This window comes from Notamacropus eugenii, chromosome 1 (assembly GCF_028372415.1).
Source record: "Notamacropus eugenii isolate mMacEug1 chromosome 1, mMacEug1.pri_v2, whole genome shotgun sequence".
In the NCBI taxonomy this organism is placed as follows: Eukaryota; Metazoa; Chordata; class Mammalia; order Diprotodontia; family Macropodidae; genus Notamacropus; species Notamacropus eugenii.
The window spans coordinates 536,599,820-536,625,129 of record NC_092872.1 but is presented as its reverse complement, the minus strand read 5'-3'; the positions used below and the strand labels follow the sequence as shown (position 1 = coordinate 536,625,129).

Genomic DNA, 25,310 nt, shown 5'->3' with positions numbered 1-25,310 from the left:
AAGGAAGGTTATCCATCATGAGTATAAATTATTTTAAACAAATTTCTGTCTTCTAACACATAGTTAAGTTCAGCATACCAAAGAAGGAAAGTTTGGATTTGTGGGGATTCTAAGATAATTTTAGTTCATGAAGCCCTGGGGATATAGGAAATAACACACAAAGGGAGGGAGGGAGGTATGAAAGCAAACTTTGCGGCCTTTGACATTTTGCTTAATAGTGCTGACATAGTATGCCTTTGAATCTGGTAGGGGTTGACAACAAGAAGTGGTGAGAGGTTAGGGTTCTTGCACACAAGGATTAGTTGCTGACTTGTGCTTTAGAAATTGAATTGTAGGAGTCAGATTTTCAAAAACGGTCTACTTCTAAAGTCATAAGCGTTGAAAATATTGATTTATTGAGGATTACTAGAGTCTTCTGAAGTAGCTTTTACAAGTACCATAGAGTTCTGACCAAAGTTTAATCATGCTTGACGTAACTATCTCGTTGTGAAGTTTGGTTTTATTTCTTTCAGCGTACCTCATATCAGAACTAGAAGCTGCCAGAATGCTGTGTGTGAATTCTCCCCCCAAAAAAGCACAAGAAGGAGGTGGTAGTGAGGTTTTTCAAGAGTTGAAGGGCATATGTATTGCTCTAGGAATGTCCAAACCTCCAGCCAATATAACCATGTTCCAGTTCTTCAGCGGCATAGAAAAAAAAGTAAGATTTTTGTACCAAAATACAGTGTGTTAAAGGAAATCTAGTTATTTATTTGTCTGAAATGAATCAATGAATTTTTTCCAGAGAGACTGAATTTTTTTTTTTATCTTTTAGTGAATTTTGGGTTCAGATATTAAAAACAAGTTGTTATTTTTGTTGTGGTTCTTATAACATGAATGTTTATAGTATTATTTCTTTTTCAAAATCAAAATTCACTGATACTCTATTTTGCATAGTGTTTGGTTTAGTGGTCATCTTCATTATTTTAAAATACTAAGATTAGACTTTGAAACAGTTTTCCCTGCATGCTGTAATTTTAAAATTTATAAAGGAAAAAACATGCAAAAAATCTTTTTTGTTTTCTTCTTCCTCGCGGGTAGAAGTAGTTAGGATGTTAATACTTACATTTCTCAATTCAATCACTGTTATGTCTTATATGTTTTATTTATGAATAAGGTTTTTCAGATGGTAACAACCTGGTCTATAAACAAACATATTTAATATCACAGAACATTTGTATTAATTTATGGAACAGAAGAAAATAAAGATTGATCTCACACTTTTTCTCCTTATGCTTTTCTTAATGCACTACTTGTGGTCTACAAATTAAGTATAAATAAAAGTACAGTAAGAAGTGCTATAATAAAGTAATGCAGGAGTGGCTCCCAGTACAACTATGAGCCCTAATTTATCTATGTTACATGTTATATACATATTCTCTGGTAATTGTGCCAAGAAATAAATAGTGGGACAAGAGCCAGGATAACCAGCTTTCTGGTTGCCCCCATTTCCACCTCCCTTAGGGCCTTCATTGATCGTTAGTTTAATCGTGACCACCTTTCCGTTATCAGGATCTTTTATTGTAAGGATATGTGAAGAAGCTTTTTGAAGGTGGGGAAAATCTTTAACTCATTTTATTTATTTACTTATTTCAGTTAAAGGAAACATTAGCAAAAGTTCCTCCTAATCATGTGGGAAAGCCTTTGTTGAAGAAAACAATGGGACCAGCTCACTGGGTATGTAGGGAATAATTTGGAGTTGATTTGTAGACCTGAGGAATTTCACATTTTTGACAATAGAAATCATGCTTTTTGAACTTTTTCTTAAAGTATCTGTTTTAATGAGTACTGCATCTAAATCTAGCCTAAAGATATTTTTTCTTTTATAAAAGTATTTTCCCTGAGCTTTTCATTTATTTTAGCATTAAAAATAGATGCCTAATAATAGGTAAACTAGACATTAAAATTTTGTGTAAATTTAAATTACCTAGGCTCCCTAATATCAAGAGTTAAAATTTGAGGTAATTTTAAAATGTTTTATAAGGGTTTAGTATAAGAAATTTAAATCACAATAGGTTGTGTTACCTGTTGTTTTCTTAAGACAGTACTTACAAATTAATAAGAAGCATAAAAATCTAATTTTATTTCTGTTGTTTGAAGTTTAATGTTCTCATTCTTCAGTCTCTTTCATCACCCTGAGAGACAGTATGGTGTAATAGCAAGAGCAACATGTTTGAGGTTAGTGTAGTAGCTACCATCTGTATCACTCTGGACAAGTTACTCAGCAGTGCTTGATACCAATCAGTTCTCAAGGTTTGGAGAGGATAGCTCTCCCCCTAAATTGCTATATAAATGTAAACTCTTGTTATCTTGTGCTTTTAATTTAACTAGAAGTGTAATCATGATGTAATTTGTTAGGATTTAAATTATCTCAGTTGATCTATTACAAGGAGAAAATCAAAACAATTAACATCTAAGTTGAGCATTTCAACTGATACTGACTTTTTCTTCCTAGGAAAAAATAGAAGCAGTTAACCAAGCCATAACCAATGAATATGAAGTTCGAAGAAAGCTTTTAGTGAAACGTCTGGATGTCACCGTACAGTCATTTGGCTGGTCAGACAGAGCTAAGGTATACATGGCACTATAAAAGAACAAAATATTGAAAGACATGACCTCTAAGTATGGTAACCAATTTCTTTACATTATTATTATTTCTCTTCAAAATAGATATTTTCAGGTCAGTAGTGGAACTGTTCAGAGGGGGGAAAATGAAGCAATGGAAGTTTCTTTGAAACTCTTTAAGTTTAAATTTTTATTTTATTTAGTAATTACTATTTAAAAATTTATTTGTAAAGAAGATAATCTGGTGGAATTTAGGGGTTTTCTTCCTCCAAACCTTGAATTGGGGAATGCATTATTTATTCATACCTGAATTTTTCCAAGTGTATATTCTCTTAACTCTTGCCAATATATTAATTAGTTTTCCTTTCTGAAAGTAAACCAGCCTACTAAGAAGCAGAGATTATAATTATCTTACTATTAGGTTATTTTTATTTAAATCTGTAAAGCCTTCACATAATGACATTTAGCTAGTTGTTCAAATGTTTTATGCCTGGATATGTATAGGATTATAGTATTTTAGAGCTTGAAGAAAACTTGGAGATCATCTAGTCCAGTGCCCTTGTCTTAGATAAAGAAACCAAAGACTAGAAAAGTTAAATGACTTATCCAGGGACAGGAAGTTAAGTTAAGGCTTGTCACTTAACTGAGCAAGTCACTTAACCCTGTTTGCCTCAGTTTCCTCATCTCTGAAACAAACTAGAGAAGGAAATAACAATCCACTCCAGTATCTTTCCCAAGAAAACCCCAAATGGGCTCCCAAAGAGTCTGACACAACTGAACAACACTTAATCTGGGCCCAGCATTATGTTATGCTAAAGGGACTTTCAAAAAAATATAAGATCAGAGCCTCCGAGTTCAATTCCATCTATTGAAAAATATAGTAGCAGGCATATTAAAACCTTATATGCTTTTATAAAGATAGTATGGTCTTCATAAAGTAGAGTATTATCGCAATGATCACACCTATGACAACCTTCAGCTTTTCAGGATTCAGCTTTTAACTAGTAGTGAAAGTCTGTATTCCCATTAACCTGTTGTCTGTTACTCAAAGCATTTGTTGACTCTTGGTACTTAATGCCAACCTTAAAGCGTTATGTAAATGTCAATTATCATTATTATTATCTGACTTGAACCTTTTATCAAGATTAGTTATGCGGTGTCCCAGTCCCTCGGTGATTGGAAGAAGTAAACTAGAAGTGGGTTAGGTGCTTTTGTAAGAGGCCCAAGTGACAATAATGGCCTTAACAGAGAGGAGATTGAAAACACGAAGACAGACAAAAAAATGATATTGTCTTGCATAAAATAATGAATGTTCGTTGTGATGAGCCGAATCAAGAAAAGATTAAATTGTCCTAAATCTGGTTTTTAAAAGCAAAGATATATAATGAATGTTTGGGGGGGGAAACTTCATGAAAAAGAATTGAAAATACACAATTTAGCACTAGAAGGCATACATAGATCTTGGTTATCTACAAAAGTAACAGGTGTGAAATCTTTATGCAATAATCATAGGTAAGTGAAGTTTTATATTAGGAATCAGTAGTATGTAATTAAATATTTTAAGGGTGTTTGAAGAAATTTGTTCTTAAATTGAGTAGTCTGGACCTGGGTCAGATCTTGAACTTTCTCGTATTCTAAAATACTCAGCACAATGCTAGGCCCATAGCTGGTGATAAATAATACTTTCTGTTTAATTGTTCCACTGTGTACCAACATTGTATTAAAACTTACCCTTCCCGTAAATTTGATATCATTAATGTGTATAAGTCCTTCAGCAGTGGAAATCACAGCCCCTTTGTACCTTAAGAGGTGATCTTCATGAATTGCTGTGGGTGAAAAAATTAATTATTTTCTCCCAAGTTTTGGTATTGAACTTGTCTAAATTTAACTAGACTGGTCCTTGCATCCAAAGAAATGAGGCTTTTGATATCAGTGATATATCACTGGTATAGGTTTCAAGAATCCAGGCCCTTCTTCCCACCACAATGAGATGTCACAGTATGCCTGATGCTTCATCTTCAGCCCTAGACCTAACCATACTCTCTTTTGATTAAACAACAAATCATACCAGAACATGGTTACTTCATTTCCTAGCTAGCCATATGCTTAAGAATTTGTGACAAAACTAATGAGTAGTTTGAAGTGGAGTTTTGCACTTTCACATGTTCTGTGTGCAGAATGTGCTTGAGTGCTTTGAAATATCTTCTGAGAAATCCATCAGAGAAGGAATTTTAAAAAAACACAGTGCACATAAAATCTCTGAGGGCTCACATGCATGTGTCATGTTAAACAGATTGTGAAATAAGAAGTGGTAAAATTTAACCTGGGGATGAGAAAAGCTTTTGCCCTGCCATTTGAACTCTTTCTCTGGGATAAATCAGCTAAAAACCCACTTTCTACAAGAAGTCTTTCCTAATCCCTTTTAATTCTAGTGTCTTCCCTCTGTTAATTATTCCCTATTTATCCTGCATACAGCTCATTTTTCTGTATTTTTTTTTTGTCTCCCCCTTTAGATTTGTGAGCTCCTTGAGGGCAAGGACTGGCCCTTTTTTTCATTCTTAGCAACAGTGCCTGGCACTTAGTTAAATGTTTACTGTTGGTCATCAAGAGGTTGGTGGAGTAGTAGCAACCTTTGTGGTAGAATTCTTTGTGATAGAATCTCAGATTAGTACTTTAGTGATTCTTTCTACAATCTGAAAAAATGAAGACAGCTTACCTGTTTGGAACTATACTTCTCCCCTATACCAAAAGAAAAGCTTAACATTCTTCATTTATTATTTCATGCAAATCAGTAGAATTGCATACTTGGATGGTAGTGTGATTTGTTGTTAAATCAAAAGAGAAAATGGTTAGGTCTAGGGCTGAAGATGAAGCATCAGGCAGCACTTCAGTGATTTGCTTAAGTTTAATGTATTAATTTGGAAAAGAAAAGTTGTTTACAATGTAAAATTAGACTGTAGGAAGAGCTTTATTGGTAAAATGGACCTTTCATTGTTATTAATTATTATTTTAAGGTAAGAGAATGTAAAAGAAGTTTTGTGAAATTCATGACAACACACACACACTCACACACATATAAAAGATACTTTGTCCACTAAGTACTGTATAGGTGTGAGTAAATGTTAACAACAGTGAAGGCCCGTGTGTTGTCCCTTCTAAAATTAGCTGCTACTTCACAGAAACATAAAGATGAGAGAAAAAGAAAACTGTTTGGAATTGTGTCTGTATCCACATGTTATATGCATGTGTACATTATCATAGCTTAATGAGAATAGCTTAGTAAGAAGATTTAATAAACTTGGTTCATGACCATGCCAGCCTATTAATGCCAGCAGGGGGCAGAAAACACAAGCAGTTGTTATAAAAGATGATAGCTCTGGGAAAACAGGTCAAGTCATACAAAAACTCAGTTGTCTTTTATTCCCTAAACTTTGACTTTTTAATATCGTATGGACTCCCAGCCTAGTTACTGGCCTGCCAGATTTCAGCCTTTGTATCTCCACATGCACATATTTACAATCTGGCCTTTCATTTTTGTGGGGGGGGGGGAGGGGGTTGTTTTCATTTTTTTGTTTTGCAATAGCTCTCCTTCCAAATGGTACCTGCCTTCTCAACTTTAATTGAAGATTGCCTTTACTCCTGCCAAGGAGATGTCTTATTGCTGGTTCATGTTAGCTCTCTCATACATAAGCTAACACTAAATATTATCTGACTCCAGAAACACATTGCCTAAAACTGCAATGGCAAATCTGCTTTCCAAAATTTAAACTCCAGTATTTCTGCTTCAGCAACTGGAGCCATGTTATTTATTGTCTCATAGCTCTGGCAAGGTGTTTGTGAGACTCTTAACTTAGGCAAGTCTTCAGAGAAGTGGCCCTTGCCCTGGATAGCCCCTGAAATTCCTTATATTCCTATGTCAGGCCAACTAAGAACTTTGCAGGATTCTCTTCCAAAAGAATTTCTTTGTGCATCTCCACCTTTACCAGAAATTTCCCACAGAGCTGACCAAGGTTTTAACTTTATGGCTCTGTGTCTAATAGATCGATCAGGCTGGCCTCTGGACAACTTGGAAAAGCGAGTTCCCTCAAGAACTTAGAGAGAAATTTGATTCTCCTTTCATTTTGCAAATTGCATTTTTAATCAGTGGATTTATTTTCTGCACCAAGACTGTGAGTCCTGATATCAGAAATCATTATAGACTTTGTGATCCCCTTCTGTACCTTTTGTCAGAACTTGCCCTATTCTAGAGGATCAAGTTTTGGAGGTCTTAGCTGTGACTTTCTAGAATTAATTATCCTCAGTGAATGTAGCCACCAGACTGCACATTTATCAGTGTGTGTACACTTAATTATATATTCAGCAATGATGGTGGTGTGGCAGTCTCTCCATACTCTTCCACCCCAACCTCTAAAAACTAATTGCTCAATTGAAGCATGCTTTCTAGATCCAGTGAGATCTGTATGAATATTAGGCCTTATCATTTGAGCATCCTGGCAGTTTTTGAAAGGTTAACAGATTCAGTATTTCAAGAATTACTAGATGAGTTGGTTGGTGATTTGTCTCTGTATTATCCCCTCGACTTTTACAAGTCCTGCATACCATATCAGATTAGTCCAAGTCATCTTCTGCTGTCTCCACCAGGACTAACTCTTTGCCAAGTTGAAGAAATGCTAACTTGAAAGGGTAGAATTTTGCGGCATAGAATATGTCATAAGCACAACTATCCCCCACCTCTGCCAATACACACACCTTCTCAAAAGACCTTCAGTATTTTCTTGGTTTCAAAAAGTTATCTCTTGGTAATGCCTGTTATTTATTGCTGAAATGCCCACAAAAGCTTTACAGTGAACGCTAGATTTGGCAGGCAAATTTAGTGTTCTGAAAAGTTGGTTCACCTTAGCTCCAATCTTTAAATATCAGATATACAGTAACAATAGCCCATTGTGCACATCTCTTGCTATATTGCTCTTCATGACCCAGACCTGTGCATTTGTCTTTGTTATCTGGTGCAGACAAGTATTAATAAACATAAATTTAATGAATGTCATAATTATTAAATTATGTTAGGCCCTGAGTAAACAAAAAAAATGAGATAATCATTGTTCCTAAGGAGTTTATGGTTTGATGGGAAGATATAACTCATATAAGGAAATAGTGGCCAGAGAAGGAAGTTTTGATCTAGGTAGTCATATACGTTATGAATGGAACCATAGGATAGTATATCATCATACCCTTTTAAGTGGCAATAATAGATCATTTTAATTACTGTTTCCAGAGCAAGAGGTGCAAAGAGGGGAAGATTTGGGGGTGGGGCAAGGCAGAGGTACAAAGATTCCAGTGGAGTAGGCCTTGGTGTCCTATGGATGGCCAGTTGGGATGTCACACATGGTTTGGAGCTACCCATATATAGTGAATTAGGTGAGTTTTCATTCATCCACTGACCAGTCGAGGTAACTCAATCCCAGAGCAGAGTCCTAAAGCTGAGTGGACTAAAGAATTATGTACCTTGAAAGAAGGAGCTGTGTATAATCAGAACTGGTTTTTAGGTGTGGAAGGATATGACTAAGGGAATGCATTGCCCCTTTATTGTCCACAGTGACAGTAAAGAGTGAATGGCATGTTATCTCTAGTAGTACCTAGTAGAATGGCAGAGGTAAATTCCCCAAAAGAAGTCTTGGGAGCCAGCAGCAAACAGTGACTTGGCTTTGACAGAGGCTTTCCACTCTTGCCACTTCACTCACTAATCCTTGACATCTAGCAGCCATTATGGAGGCAGAAATGCTATCTAGGTAGCCCCAGAGAAGTGAATGAATAAGGATGAGGTGTGATGGATGTTATTCATAAGTGCAGTGGCATCCAGTCAGATATGTAAGGAGTAGAAACGTACCAAAATTTAAGGGAATCAGATTGAATTGGGCATTAATGCCATCCGTGAGACTTCTTGTATATTTGGCTTCCTAATATCAAGTGAGAGGTAACGTGGTATAATAGAGTATTAGACATGGATTCAGACCTGGGTAGAAATTCTGCCTAAGATACTCATTTATTGTCTGTTATGACTGATGGCAAATCACTTACCCCTTCTTGACTTTTTTTCTTATTTTTAAAATGGGGGTAATAATAATCATTTTATTTTCCTCATAGGACTTTTTTAACATTTAAGTGAAAAAAATGTATGTAAAGTTCTTTGCAAACATCAAAGCACTATATCAGTTATTGTTAGGTTACTCTAGACCTGCATCACTGACCTAGAACTTGTCTTCTTACTCATCTTAGTTCTTGGATTTTGGTATTCTGACACCCTGCCTAGATTTTTGGTTTATATTTGTCCTCCTAATTCAGACTATACCCTCTCATTCCCAGGAAAATATTTCCCCTCCCTCTTTTTTCCCAATTTAACTTTGGGAAAGTCACTTACCCTTTGAGTCCTGCTTTTCTCATTTATGAAGTGACAAGTCAGACTAGCTAAATGACCTCTGAGAATCATTCTAGCTCAGATCTTCTGTTATTCTGTGCTGTTCCTTCAGTTGCCTACCAACCTTGCCCTTAAGAAGTTGTTCATAATTTAATATTCTTGTGGTTTTTGGACATATGTAACTTGTTTTTAATCATGAGGTTCTTTAGTACATCTATTATTTTGAAAACAAGTTTGTCTTTTTCTTTTCTTTCAACAGAGTCAAACAGAAAAATTAGCAAAGGTCTACCAACCAAAACGTACGCTCTTATCTGCTAAAAGTACTATTTCTGTTGCTCATCTCTTGGCTGCTCGGCAGGATCTTTCAAAGATTTTAAGGACAAGCAGTGGATCTATTAGAGAAAAAACTGCCTGTGCCATCAATAAGGTAAGGTATTTGTGATAGGTTTGTCTCAAAATAAGTTATTAACATAAAGTATCTTTTTTTTCATTAGTTTCTCACCTAAAATATGTTGTAAAAATGATAATTAGGTGATTCCTATTTTTAATTGACAACTTGCAAAATGTGGAAATCAATAGTTTTTTGTATTTTGAAAATACTTGACAATTTTATTGCTTTTTATGGCCTTGTAGTTGTAAAAAATATATCTTGAAGGATTTGGTGGATCACATTCCACTCACAAATAAGATGCTACCATAAGTCATTTTGTTTTCCCATTATAGTAGCTTCCTTTCTAAAATTATCTTATACATGTATTTATCTGTGAGTTCATTTATGTATCAGTGTTGCAGATCACAACTCTTCCCTCATATTCTTATCCTATGCGATTCTGTGTCCTCCTTTAATTCTTAATGAAGAGTTTATGAATGTAATAGATGCTTTCCTCTGCTCTTTTAACATGATGTGGATACCAGTGCAGCACTTGAACTGTCCATTTGTTATCCCTCACTCTGAGGTGTGATTGGCCCACCTCCTTTTCCAGTTATACATTTTTTGAGCAATATCTTTATTTGCCATGAGCATGGAGTAGTTGTTTCTCCGTTTTCAAAGAGGAGCATGACATCAGAGAAATGATGACATAACTTGAACTTGACTTTATTTTGAGTGAGGGAGGGCTGCGCAAGGTCACCAACCATCACTTTCTCCTCTTGAGCCATCTGGGTCGTGATCAGATAGTCATCAGGATGACTGGAGATGGCCCAGCATGCAGTAGGAGACCTTATCCTTTTAGGCTAAGGCCTTTTCAGTTACTCACTTAAAGTGAGGTAATGCCCATTCAGTGAATAGTCCTCTTTAAGAAGTTGTGAGGAGATGGCCCCTTAAAATAGAAAAGGAAAAATAAATAAATCAAACTGGAGAGGCAGGAGCCTTAGGATCCTCAGGGTTGTTGTTTCAAAGAGAAGCAGTTACTATTCACATTCGTTCTAAGCCAGGAGTGTCAGAGAAACAGCTATTGAGTGGAGCTTGGGTAGGGACCCATTGTTGTTCAACCTATGGGCTTCAGAGTGTACTGAGTATAAAATTTTAGGAAGGGAAAGACAAGAAAGAAATCTAGCCAGTAAACTCCAAGTTAACTGGGCAACTTCTGGGCATTAAAATTTACCTTCTTTTGGAGAGGAGAAAGAAGGGGAGAGGGAGAGGTTGAGAGCGAGGATGAGCTGAGGGTTCTGAGACTCCTGCCCCTCCCAGCTTGATTTATTGATTTATTTATTCTTTTCTATTTAAAGGGGCCATCCCCTGACTTCTTCTTAAAGAGGCCTGTTCACTGAATTGGCATTACCTTACCTCACTTCAAGTTTTAAAAGGAACATTGGATTTGAAATAAGAAAAACATGGTTGGTAATCACAGTTCTGATACTTAATAGTCTGTATGGTCATAGGCAAATCATTTAACCTCTTTGGCCTCAATTTCCTTATGTATAAAGTAGTGTAGAAAGTATATTAGATGGGCTTCTAAGGTATCTTCTAGCTCTAAATTTGTAATTCTGTTATCTAATTTTTCCTACCATTTTTTTTTATCTGAGGCATTTAGAATTTTAATTCTCTAGAGATTATGGTGGTCCATGATTTTTAGCAACATAACATCACTGGGAGAATATTGGTTTTTAACAGATGACTTTTTGTTTCAGGGAACATCTTGGATTCGTTGAAAGTGATGCACAGTTTCCTAGTTGCAATTCTCTTCCTCCTATTTAATTGTGGACCTTGTTCACATTTGCTCAGTATACATGTACTGATACAGTGACTTGTCTAGGATCATATGTATCAAAAACAGTAATTGAACCCTGGTCTTCCTGGTTGTAAGACCAATTGTCTTCCACTCTGTCCCCCAAAAATAGTCTTTATCCACTTAGTTTCTAGTGTATAGACTATTGAGCCAGTTTTTTTTCGTTGTATGTAAGAAAGTTTATAAGCAATCTTATTGGAAAAAAAATTATTAGCATTTATATTATCAGAAAAATATTAAATTACAGTCTCATCCAAGAAAATTTAAGGGAATTTTTATTCATCAGATACTTAAAAAGGCTGTGGGCCACCCTTCTTCATCCCGTAACAGTCAGCAAACTAGTTTTCCATCATGATAAATTAAACAACTGGCTCCTTCCCCACCCCTCCTTGGCCTTACTCTACGAGTTGCGATAGTGTTGTTTCAGAACTCAATTTTTCATTCTGCTCATGAAATAGGAAATCCATCATGGTGTAGTGAACAGAGCACTGTACTTTGTGTTAGGCAAACCTGAGTTCAAATCTCTTATCAGATACTTATTAACTATTTGACCTTGGGTAAGTCACCTACCTTTCTCAATTTATGTTTCCTATCTATAAAATTGTGGCGATGATAATTGCACCTACATCACAGTGTTACTGCAAGTATCAGAGAAGATACATACGAACACTTTGCTGGCCTTAAAGTACTACATATGTAATCTGTTATTATGGTGAATTTCAATATCAAGAATTTAGGAGGTAGCATTGTGGAGATAACCATGAAAATGTAAATTGATCATTTTTCTTAATAGCCATCTTCTGTTTGTGAAATAAAATAGTTTACAGTAATGTTTTATTTTTAGGTATTGATGGGCAGGGTACCCGACAGAGGTGGTAGACCCAATGAAATTGAACCTCCACCCCCAGAGATGCCACCTTGGCAAAAAAGACAGGATGGACCTCAACAGCAAACAGGAGGCAGAGGAGGAGGACGAGGCGGTTATGAACAATCATATGGAGGACGAGGAGGTCATGAACATTCATACAGAGGACGGGGAGGTCATGAACAGTCATATGGCGGACAAGGAGGTCATGAACAGTCATATGGAGGACGAGGAAGTCATGAACAGTCATATGGAGGACGAGGAGGTCACGAACAAGGAGGAGGAAGAGGTGGACGTGGTAGTTATGACCATGGAGGTCGAGGGGGTGGAAGAGGAAATAAACATCAAGGAGGCTGGACAGATGGAGGGAGTGGAGGAGGAAGTGGTTATCAAGATGGTGGTTATCGAGATTCAGGTTTCCAAGGAGGTGGCTACCATGGTGGCAGTGGTGGCTACCAAGGAGGTGGTTATGCTGGCTTCCAGTCATCTTCATATACAGGAAGTGGATATCAGGGTGGTGGATACCAACAGGACACTAGATACCAAGATGGTGGTGGGCATCATGGTGAACGAGGTGGTGGTGGTCGAGGAGGGAGGGGTGGTCGAGGAGGCAGAGGTCGTGGAGGTCAAGGTGGAGGCTGGGGAGGAAGAGGGGGCCAGAATTATAATCAGGGAGGTCAATTTGAGCAACATTTCCAGCATGGAGGTTATCAATATAATCATTCTGGATTTGGACAGGGAAGACAGTATTCTAGTTGAGGCTACAAACGATTACATTTCAGCAGAGCTCAAGTAATAGAAACTTCATTTTAGAGGCCTGGTAAATATCTAGTTGAACTAATATGTGACCACATATGGGCAGAAATACCTGCTTTAAACACAAAATTAGAGGTTGATATGCAATTCTGGTTTTTTTAATGGATTTAGTTAATGCTCTTCATTTGAGAAATGCATACTTTTCACAAAAATTAACCAAAAAAACACATAGCCATATATGTTTATTGATTAGACTAATATCAGAGTCAGAACATGCATAATGTTTTGAAGAAATTACTTGGAAAGTGCCAGTAATGGATTCAATGTGCATTTCTAAGAATAAGCATTCTCCTAGATTCTTTATAGATTTTTCACTAGGAAACCCTCCCTCTTTGTTTATATCAATAATTTCTTTTTACATATTTTGCTTATCTATTCTGGTACATATCTTCCAAGTACAGTTCTGCTCTTAATAATTGGCCTTCCATTTTCAGAGTGAAATTATAAAACATTTGCTTCACTGTAGAAGTGATAGGTATGTTTCTGTTATATGAGCTCTTCTGCATATAGCACATTCAGTAGCCTTATCTTCTGTTAATTAAAAACTACCATTTGCTCAACTCGAAAGACCTTGAACATGGCCAAAATCTGCAAAGATAATTAAATCAAGCTAAGTTGTGAACTTCTAGTGTGTAGGCATGTAGTTAAGTATAGCAATTCAAACTGACCTGCATCCATCCAAAACACTTTCCTCCTACAACCTTATTTTTACTTGAAGTTAACTAGAAGGATCAGCAAACTGAAATCTGTCTTATGCACGAGTTAACACCACTGGCTCCGCAAATACAAGAGAGTTTGTTTTGGGCAGGTGCCTTTTTCTTTTGTTTTTGTTTTTGTTTTTTTGTAATTGAAGAAATGCACTACCAAGTAGGAAGATGGATGTTGCCTAGTGGAGGAGGAGGCCCTTTATTATTGCTGCAGAAACAAAAGCCTGGCTGAGTTGATGTTTTACATTATTCTTTACTGAAATCCACATGATGCTTCTTGCTGGGTTTTTGTGTACATAAACATTGTCAAGCTGTGAAAGAAAATGGCTGAAGGTGTGCTTTGTATGAAAGGTGAGCAATAAAGTATCCGTGTGTTCTCTGTTTTGTTTGAGCTTTATTTGAATGGTTAATTGTAATTAATGGGTTATTTTGAAATAGTTACTGAAAAAGCTAGAGATGCTACTATCCCGCATAGGAGTACAGTACATTAAGTATCCTGTGTGTTTCCTTTAGTTGTAATAGTTGAAATTTATATAGCTCTCTGAGGTTTGCAAAGGAGTTTACATAGATTATTTGAGCCTCACAACAACCCTGGGAAATAGATACTGTAGATGTTCTTTACCCCATTTTGCAGATGAGAAAACCAAGGCCAAAGTAGCTTTCCCGCACATAGCTGGTAATTGACAGAGTAGGGATTTGCACTCAGGTGGTCTGTCTCTCTCATTCTATCTACTCTACCAAGCTGCCTTCATTATAAATGATTAAAAGTGGTGCATTTAAAGATAATTAGTTATCAGAAGCTTCAAATGAGAGTAGTTGAAACTGTAAGTTTAGCTTTTAATGTAATTCCATTTGATTGACGTCATTGAACCATGTTTGCCACCATTGTTTAAAAACACCAATACAAATTCTAACCCCCTTTTACTTTTATTACACAGGTTTTATAAGGTATAGTGAAAAGTATGTATCACCTCGTTTCCAACCTTTTGTTGAGGACCTGTTCCAGTGTAGCTAGGCTGCCATATACAATAAGTGTCCAATTCTTTTTTGAGCCTATATCTAATACCTTTCCTAGGACTTTCCAAAGTAGAATAATCTAATAACTGCTTTGTGGCCACTGGGTGTAGCTATCGACACATATGTCAAGCCAGGGTAATTATAATTATTGTAAGTATTTTTGTGTTTTCTCCAAAGACTTACTATTTTCAAGTGGTCATGACTTGAAAAATGTGCAGATGTATGACTTGTGGAAAGATAACTTGACTTTAAGCCCTATGTTGAGTCTCCATTTTTGGTCTGTTAATATTTTTTCATTAAATTCTTAAAATTGTATTTACAGTTGAAAGTTTTACATTAGATGTAAAACTTACTTTATTTTAGGTGCACTTACAAAGGACTGCAATACTCAATTGGGTTTGCAGTTTTTTTCTCTCAGATTCTACAACATAAAGTGTTTTTCTAGCAAGTAACATTTTTAAAGGATGATGTATCTTATCTAGTTTTATGGATAAGAAACTAATATGGTATACTATGTGTTACAAATGTGGACAACATTTGAGAAGAAAAATGATCAAGATTTTTATTTAATGGATTGAAAAATTTACATCTACAGCTCCTATTTTTCAACAGAAAATGTATTGTGATCCTGCCATTTTCTGCCTTTTTTATATGGTTCCAGTTCTCTAAAAGTAGTAACTCTTCTCAGCCTATTCAAGATCTCACTTTCTTGTCAATTTTTTTAATATTATAGAGTACACATATTAGTATTAGGGAATTGTCTGAAGACCTTTACATTGTAATAACAGCATTTTCAGAAAAAATACTCATGAGGAAACCAGAAGTATGTATTTCCTAGTAGGAAGTCTCTGGAAATGTGAAACGTTAAATTTTTTTCTCTTGAATAGACATGAGACCAGGACAAGCTGAACTTTTTTTGTTGTTTCTTTTTTTCTACTAATATCAATGATTAAAACAGGATGCTCACATTTTATATGAAAATTATTTAAGAGCTAAGTCTGCTTGCTTTGTCATATCTTATAGCCAACCTAAAGTATTGACAGTACTTTGGCACAGTGCTGGGCACATAAGTAGTAAATACTTAATAAAAAACCTATTGAGTGATTGATGTAAGCAAATTCTAAGCAGAGGTAATAAAGTTCAGGCAGTTTCCATGTTGTTTCAACTCCATGTGGTTTCAGTGATGTCATAAGTTTCATCTCATCTGCATATTAGAAAAATTATTTATACATTTTGATAGTTTGTGGTATTTTTTAAGCAGAACATGAGGAAAGTGTATGTTCACACATCAGGGTAGAGTAGTACATTTGTTTAAAGGTATCCTCTATTAAGTATGGATCTAAACGTTTAGAACAGGGGATGGGAACCTGTGGCCTCAAAGCTACATTTGACCCTCTTGGTCCTCAAGTGCCGCCCTTTGACTGAATCTAAACTTCACAGAAGAAAAGGGATTTGTTCTTCTGTGAAGTTTGGATTCAGTCAAACGGCTGCACTTGAGGACCTAGAGGGCCACATGGCCTCATGGCTGCAGGTTCCCCACCCCTGGTTTAGAGGTTCTGAACATATGTCTGAGAAAGATGAATGGTTAAAATGATTTATTATATTATCTGTTAAAATATCTTAATAGCAAGATTCCTGTCTTGGAGAGGGAGAAAAAGCTACTTTTTTGTTTTTTGCTCCAAGGAATTTTCTTGAAAATATGACACTTTACAAAATTAGACATTCTTCTATGACATGTGAAGTTGCATGTATAAAAAAATCTTAAGCAAAATAGTGAAACACAGATGCTACATCCATCTGTCTTCAGGAAAAAGTACAGAAAAAAAGAAGAGAGAAAAATTTTATGGGAAGAAATTGTTGTCCTTTGAGAATTTATATCTGCAGAAGCTGAATTGAAAGACTATCTTGTCTAATCTATACTTAGAAACAAAGTTTTTCAAGAAAGTAATAATTGAGGATTTTAAAGAACCCTGAAATATATGAGTATACTAGCTGAGAATGTGTTTTATTTTCAACTATATTTAGATTCTGAAGCCAGTTTTTTGTTGTCACTTGATTTTAGCATCATTGCTTCTTAATCAAATAGTTCATTTTGGTTTTTGGTAGACAATAAATAATTAAGCTATATCTCCTAAGACAAGTAAAATAGATAATAAAGTGAAAGACTTTTCAAGTATTTTGTCATGTGCTATACATTTCTTGGATATAGCATCCAAAAGGCAGAACTTTCTATTGCATTTGAAAGAATTGTTTTTGAATGTCACAGAAAAGAAGTATCTTCAAATGTCTTTCATAGAAATCCAGTTTTCTCCAGATAACTTCTACAAGCTGGTGGCAAGGATTTTACATGGCACAAGTCTTCTGTTCTGCTTTGGATACAATTAGTATATATTTGGAAATGCATTGTCAAAAATAGTCAGATTGGCTATTTCCCATATCTGACATGTATTACCTCCTCAATTTTTTCCCTTCAAACCTAGTCCAGAGGTGGGGAACTTCCAGGCTCAAGGCCACATTTGGCCTTCTAGGTCCTTAGGCACAGCCTTTTGACTGAGTCCAAGTTTTACAGAACAAACTCTTTTATTAAGGGGATGTGTTCTGTGAAGTTTGGATTCAGTCAAAGAGCCACACTGGAGGGTCACATGTGGCCTTGAGGCCACAGGTTCCCCACTTTTGTCTGGTTGTTGGTTTTATCTTGCTTGGTGGTTTGGATTAGATGTATTAGAATAGAAAAAGTTATCTTAATTTCTACGCCACCAGTTTGGGAAAGCTTGTGAAGGTGAAAAAATAAAGAATTAGTTCAAAATAAAATCTCATACATTAACAGAGCTTATAAAAGTTTGTATGAACTTGTGCCATATTCTGAGAAAAGAGAGTGATGGATCAGGTTACCCTTACTGTAAGATTCTATGGTTCCATTCTTCCTCCTTCCCTAAATGTTTAAAAAGACAAAAATCTAAAAATGACTGTAGCTTCAAAATTTTAATAATGTTTACTTCTCTAAGTGCTCAGGATCATGCTTTTAGCATGCATTCTATGAATATCAGAAGATGGCAACATATGTTGTTAAAAACATTGTGGGAAATTTGAATTTGCCACAATTAGCTAGGAGAATTAGCTATAAACTCCATCCAATCCAAAACTAAAACCGAAGAAAAAAAAAAGATCTTAGGAATCCTACGAAAGTGCAGAGTAGACATAATTCAGGGAAGGTAGAAGGCAAATTACAAAGTAGCCTAGTCCCACAACCGTGGACAGGGCCAGACCAATATCCCTCATGAGGATAACGGTGTTCCCCTTCTGTGGCAGGAGATAAGGTCACACTACTCTCTAGCACTGAGAAGTCTAGGGGACCTCTCTTTTGCAGCAAGAGATAGGGCTAGACCAATGTCAAAGTAGCCTGTGCTGAACCCAACATGCTGAGACCTTACCACAGAGACAAATCTATACAATTTCTGCAGAAGGCGGAGCCTATATTTAGCCACCCAACTCAAGATCAAACAGGTCCTACCCAAGGCATCTAGGTGTATTGAAGCAGAGTTTGACCCAAGCACATGGCCCTAATCCTGAAATTGAGGCTGGAAATATGAATAAATCTAATAAATATGAAGAAATGACCAAACACAACACATATCTTAAGACTGAGAAGGCCCCAAAGGGTAAACCCATAGAGGTAACTACAGCAAATCTAAGAGCCTCTAAGAAAGTTATGACCTGTCAAGGGCTATAAGAGTGCCTGGAAGATAGGAAATAAGATACAAAATGAAAGAGCAAAGAGAGAAATGTGGAATGAATTAACACTTTAGAAGAGACAATGGTAACTCTTAGCCAAGATTTGAACTTCCTAAAATTTAGAATGAATCAAACAACATGAAATATTAAAATATCAAAAGATTTTTTAATGTATTAAAAAGAACTTACCTAGAAAACAGGTTAAGATTAATCAAAGAATTATCAGACTACCTAAAAATGACCAAAAATAAAAATCTCAAGAACTCTATTTCAAGAAGTCATAAATGAAAGCTGCTGATGTCTCTTAGGATCAGACAGCTAAGTGAAAATAGAATTCGGTAGTTATTCCCTTATAGAAAGCTCAAAATGAAAACTTCCAAGAATATCATAACTTAAATCCACAGCTTCAAGTTAAAAAGAAAAAATACTGCAAACAGCCAAAAAGAAAGTTTAGGGAGCTCCAGGCAGAATTGCGTAAGACTTGTTTAGCTGTCATATACCCCCCTTCTCCAACTCCCCCATAGAATGTAAGCTCTTATAAGATGGGACCATATTTCAAAAGATATGATAACAGACTTACAACAAAAATAACCTATCTGTCCGAAAAACAAGTATGATGGGAGGGAGGCTTGGGGGGGAAGGTTGAAATGAAATAGACTGCCAAGTATTCCTGATGGAGAGCCCAGAGGTGAATAGACAACTTTGAAATGGAAATCCAGCAGACAAGAGGAATAGAAAAATACACTTTTTTCATTTGGAAGGGATTATGTTAGGATAAATCAAATACATGCTAATAGAAGATGAACAAACATCTCTCTTAAGGAGAGCTCTGTCTTCAAGGAAAGTTCAGTAAGACAGGCAAAGGGCTTGTTTCAAAAATCCACAAGTGAAAGAAAAAAATGGAAGCTTAAGAAATTATTATATGCCAATAAAACTGATAACTTAGATAATGAATACTGAAAATATAAAATATTGAGGTTAATAGAAGAAATGGATTAATCTCATTAAAAAATTATCACATTTTTATCGAAAACACAAAAAGTAAATTGAACAAACTACAGGTGAACTATTCAAAGTAATTGGGAGAGGGCTCTGCAGGGGGCAGTCCATATCCCCTGTCGACTCCGTGAAGCAGTGATGAAGAAAGACACGGGTCAGGCGGGAGATGAAAGAACAGCTCCATTTATTGATCTGAGGGTCAGGGTATTTAAAGACAAAAACCATAAGTATATGTGATAAGCTGCCAGTCCCCCATCCTTGTTTTCTTGGCTAATTCCTTGTTCTCAGGAATATTATCCTTGAGGACATCTGCTGACCTTACCTATTTTCCTGTACTCTGCACATTCTCTGTTTATCTAACAGGTACAGCAAATCCAGAGGTCATGGAGAGCCATACCAGATGATAACGAGCGCAGTCTCAGAAAGCAGGCTTCTCCTCACATCTGGCCTGGAGCTGATTTCGCACTCCATTCTTGCCCTCAACAGGACTCCAAGACCAGATGGATTTATAAATTAGTTTATCAGACACTGAAAGAACAATTCTAATATTATGTAAATTGTTTACAAAAGATGAGTACAAAAATAGAAGAAAAAAGAGCACAGAAATACCTACTGTTAACCTCAACTGTAATCATATTTTTAAATGAAAGTGCTTGAGTTCTAATTTAAATTGATGTTAATATTATACCTAACATTACAGTAATGTTACTGAACATGATTTTTAAAAATGTTAAGTGAAATAGAGTTGCAAAGAAAAGTTTAAGGTATTTATCATTTCTAGATTTGCTTTTTTTATGTGTGTACATAAATATGTAAGCACACGTGTCTTTCTGTGTATAAATAGGAAAAGTATCAAAATGTATGATTGAAAAAAAAAAAGCAAATTAGTTGTGTGGCAAAGAGCAAGATAGGAAATGCAAAGACTGAGTGCCACACTGCTGTCTACAGAATGTCTAAAGATCTGGAGGGAAGGCCTCAAGAAAGTTGGGAAGATCTTTTTCAAGATTTGTGAGGGAATGGAGCCACATGGCAGAGTAGAAGGAAGCAGAGCAGCAATCTTCTCACCATAAAACTTCTCCAAAAAGATGTAGAAAAAAAATACACCACACCAAATCCTGATGTCCTAAATCCTAAAAAATAACTAAGCTGTTCTTACCTTTAGGGCTGACTATATATATCACTGCTATATGTATGCTAAAAGACATCAAAGAAAGAGAAAAGGGATCAATATATACAAAACCATCTTTTGGGGAATGGATAATCAAATTATGGTAAATTAACGTAATGATGTATTATTGTGGTCTGAGAAATGACGAATGGTTTCAGAAAAACTTAGGAAGACCTGTTTGACCTGATGCAGCTCTAGGGGAAAAGTTTGTACTGTACACATTTATAGCCTATATTGAATTGCTTGCCTTCTCCGTGGGGATGGTTGGGGAGGGAGGAAGAGAGAGTTGGAACTCAAAGTTTTAGGATCAAATGTTGTTCAAAAACAAATTGTTTTTGCATGCAACTGGGAAATAAGAAATACAAGGTAACGGGCTATGGAAATCTATCTTGCCCTAGAAGAAAAGAGAGAAGATGGCAGTAAGGGAAAGGAGGGGTGTGGTAGAAGGGAAGGCAGATTGGGGGAAGGGGTAATCAGAATGCACAGTGTCTTGGGTGGAGGGAGGGAAGAGATGGGGAAAAAATTTGGAACTCAAAATCTTGTGGAAATTAATGCTGAAAACTAAAATAAATTTAAGGAAAAAAATGAAAATACCAGCAACAGTATTCAGATTTATCTAATGGACAGAGACTAGAAAGAGAATGGCCCCAGGGAAGTTGAGAAAATAAGGAAACAATGAAGAGAGAGATCTGCAACATAAGACCATGTCCCTATAGGTACATATCAATAAACTGAATTCATATTGCTCGAGTATGATAGTGACAAGAGATGATAGAGAGATAGAATATCTAATCCTTATCCATAAAGGGACATAGCAATTGTCATGTTTCATTATGATAACTTAATATTGATCCCAATAAGTATGCATATTTCTGGCAAAAGCAATACATCATAGATTACATAGTTATCCCTTATTTTATAAGAAAGATAGAAATTCTCTATTTAACTGGCTTTTTAAAATTTATTTCTTTTTATTGGTTATTTTAGTTTTCTATAAATTTTTTTAACAGAGACTTTTCATCTCTTCCTTCTCACGAATTCATTCTAGTTAAGAAACCAAGTAAAAAGTGAAAGTTTTCATGTACCAAAGCACTCAGACTGCTGCTTTCCTTAAGTGTTTGTAAATTAGGTGCTTAAAGATCCAAAATACTCATTTTTAGTTTTATCAAAAGAAATCTAAATAATTTTCTACAATTTAATTTTCTCTATCTTAGAATCATTTTAGTCCAATTACATCTATTATATACATTTTAAAAATTATTTTATGTAATTAAAGCTATTAAATCCATAATGTAATTGGCAAGAAAACAAAAAAAATGCCTTTGTTGAAGGGATGGACACAAATAGAAACTTTCTTTTTTTACAGTGTAGATATTAAACATTAATCTTGCTTAGTGTATGAAAGGAAGTATGGTATAGTAAATAAAGAAGCAGCTTGTGAGTCAGGAAAACTTGGCTTCAACTCTGGTCTCTGAAACATACTCTGACTGGGCAAGTCACTTCTCATTACTACTGAGGCAACTCTTTACACTTTGCAAGTTGTAGAGCAGGTGCCAGTTTACATGGACTGAGGAAGCTTCCTCATCATGAGTTGCCTATACCAATGAAATCACAGGTCTAGTCTCTCCAACATATATATGTACTAATGGGCTTTGGGCTGTCCATCTAACAATACACCTATGATAGGAAGAGTGTTTCCTAGGGGCCAGCCTATATTGCCCTGCCACATAGGTTGACCTAGCTTTTTATGGGGCTTTTTCTCCACTCAGATTAAGGTACATCTAGGTCTCAGTGCAAATACTGAATACTCTGAAGTGGTAACAACACTTGAATTCACAACACACACTGGGCTGGAACCAATTGTATTTTTCACAATTATAACTTCGAATTCAAATTTGAATACATGCAGCCACTCCAAGGGATTCGTTATTTTAATTAATCAGGGACCTAGTTACAGTTCTTTTTCTTAAAAAGTATTGAAATTGTCCTTGAGACTTTACTGACCCAGGGGACTAATACCTGGCATGTTGTCAAGGCTTCCTAGTCAGCTGAGAGCAGCAGGCCAAGGGACTCCAGCTCTCTTTCTTTGTCTTCTGATCATGGACGAACAGCATGAACAACACTGGGGTAAAATGCTCAGCTTAATTAATATGGTGTCTTCATTGCATATTTTTTGTTGAATATCCTTCTCTTTCTGTAACTAGACAAAACTTTAGTTACCTTCTAAATGTTCCATGAATGTCTCTTCATTCAATCATGACCCTAAACTCCCAAGATACTAGCCTCAGTTAGATCATAGTCTGGACAATAATTACTCTTCATCCATTTGATTCTTCCTTGTGGAACTTAGACCAAATCTTTTGAATGATTATAGTTTCCATTTAACAGGCTTTGCAGTGTTTTGGAACTTGAAGTAATCAGCACAATATTGTCTGAAAATAGGAGCATCTGAAAGACCTCAACACCTACAGAGAAGCACTCTTCCAGTTGGACTCTGATGGATGTCTTCCATAATTGTAGCAAACATCTTTAACCAACGTATTTCTCCCTAGTTTGTGTTTTGCTTGATATAAACAAGAGGGTCATCGAAAAGTTATCTCCAAGGTTATATCTTTGCCAAGGTGGTGCGATAAAAAAACAATGTTGCATTTGGTGTCATACAACACAGGTTTGAATCTGAGTCTACCTGCATACCATCTTTGTGCAACCTTAGGCTAATCACTCAGTTTCTCTCAGGTCTCTTCTAGAATCATGATCCTGTGATTAAGATTTCTCACTGTCTTCTTGGTGAAGAGCACATTCTGTAAGAGAATCTTCAGAACTAATCATGTGGCTCCCCTCCTGGGCACCTGGAACCCACTTTCCCCAAATATAGTCTCAAAAACAAATTAACCTTTAGTTCTTTTGGGTCCTTGACAATTATAATAATTGAGATACAATGATTCTGATGTCTCAATACCCATATTATTTCAAAGATTCGTGATGGTGATGATTAATGAAGATCATCTCTCTCCAAAGACTAATTTTTATTTATGGGTATTACATAATCAGTTACAAAGAACACTGAGAATTGTCTTTCAGTGACCAAGAATTCTTTTTTTAGCAACAAGATTCCTGGAAGAAAAAAAAGTTTGCTTTCATTGTCGTTGTTTTGTCTGTAGCTAAGGTTTGTTGTTTTTCCCCTCCTCCAATTTCATCATCTAAGACCATTTGAGGACTTAAAAAAAATTCTAAACCCAGTATAATTGAGGACAGTTAATTTTCTACTAGAATAATCATGCTATTTTATAAGGTACTGAGTGAGTATGTTTAGGGAGTTCTTGCAGACCATACCTTTGATTTAAAAGAGGCTTCAGATGCTACAACTTACAGTGATAGAAACGTAAAAAAAGACAAAGTAAACTTGTTAATACCTGTGTCGACAAGGGCATAGAAGAAATGCTATATTCTAGGTTTTGCTAGTTCTGTTCTAGGATTCTCCAAAGAAGAACCAAAAAATTATGGTTTCCCCCAAAATGAATATTAAAAGGGCATGTGGTAAAGGATTCCACCCAGAGCCTTAATGAGGGTGGAGTGGCACAGGTTTATGTCCAGAGCCAAAACTTAGAGTGTGCTGACAGAACTCGTATTCCTCCAGCAGGTAGCAATCATTGAGTTTAGCTCTTATTTAGCAAAACAAATTGGTTAGAATAGGAGGCTACCAGATCATGGGTTGACTCCCTAATGCAAAGGCAGCTCTACCCCTGGTGAATTTTTCCTTGGCCCTTCCCTGCCCTTCTTCCTGTCCTGACAGTGGCCTTCTGAGTAGTAATCTCTTCCACTATGGGAGACCCTGCAATTCAAAGTCTCTTCCTCAATCTACCCCAGCCCACCTAAATTTGACTTGTCCCTTACCCCCCAGGTGTCAGAATTGCCAGTTAGACTTCTACTTCACCTCAAAAGAGATTTGACACTTGTTTGATTTCTACCCTAAGTTTATAAAAATGGTAAAAGAATATTTTCACAGAAAAAAAAAAAAGCAAATACAATCAGTTTGGAGAATGGGTACGGCATGCACAAACAGCATTCTTTTCACCCACAAATGTCTTCAAAGAAAGAAAAAACGAGTATTTGGGTTGGTATATAGTAGTCTTCATTATTGTTTCTGAAATACTTAACAGATCAGTCACTGGGGGGGAGGGAGAGGAGGAGAAATAAATAGTACATTGATTTGCTGCTGCACAGACAGGGACCTTCCATCACACTATTGGGACAGGAATATTTTTTTGATCATTTTCCCAGACTTGGAACATGGTCTTCAGGATTTCTCATCTTGCTTTATGCAACTGCCAAACTCATTAGACATTCAGTTTCCCCATTCAGGGGTCAGCCATCCTGCAAACCAAATGAAATACTGATTATATTAGTGAACTTTATTTAACATAAGAGGCATTTCCCCTGAAAATTTGTAAAAAAAAAAAAAAAAAGTGTTTTGGAAAAAGATGTTGAGTGCCCAGGGCAATACTAATCTCAGAGTAGATGCTTGATTTTGATCAATTTTTGTCAGTGACATCCATTATAATTAGGGATTGGGAAAGGATCTCATTGGTATAGGTTAGGAAGTTCCCCCCAACTACCTGTTGTTGTTCAGTTTTTAGCCATGTCTGACTCTTTGTGACCCCATTTGGAGTTTTCTTGGCAGAAATACTGCAGTGGTTTTCCATTTCCTTCTGACTCTTTTACAGAAGAGGCAACTGAAGCAAACAGGGTTTAGTAACTTGCC

The 25,310-nt window shown here is 36.1% G+C and overlaps 2 protein-coding genes across 4 annotated transcripts in view; one reads left to right on the top strand and one right to left on the bottom strand.

The window, feature by feature from the left end:
* The window catches only part of FAM98A (family with sequence similarity 98 member A), a 28,340-nt gene extending 14,327 nt beyond the window's left edge, over positions 1-14,013 (top strand). Inside the window, exons 4-8 of the mRNA XM_072634143.1 lie at positions 513-697; positions 1,633-1,713; positions 2,492-2,608; positions 9,276-9,443; positions 12,089-14,013. Coding sequence (XP_072490244.1) covers positions 513-697; positions 1,633-1,713; positions 2,492-2,608; positions 9,276-9,443; positions 12,089-12,868 — 1,331 coding nt within the window. The 3' untranslated portion in view covers positions 12,869-14,013. The remainder of the gene's footprint in view (positions 1-512; positions 698-1,632; positions 1,714-2,491; positions 2,609-9,275; positions 9,444-12,088) is intronic.
* A 9,544-nt stretch (positions 14,014-23,557) lies between these two features.
* Positions 23,558-25,310, bottom strand: part of RASGRP3 (RAS guanyl releasing protein 3) — a 157,752-nt gene continuing 155,999 nt past the window's right edge. For all 3 annotated transcript variants that reach the window (XM_072634144.1, XM_072634145.1, XM_072634146.1), the window contains one exon: positions 23,558-24,922. In XM_072634144.1, coding sequence (XP_072490245.1) covers positions 24,914-24,922 — 9 coding nt within the window. In that variant the 3' untranslated portion in view covers positions 23,558-24,913. The remainder of the gene's footprint in view (positions 24,923-25,310) is intronic.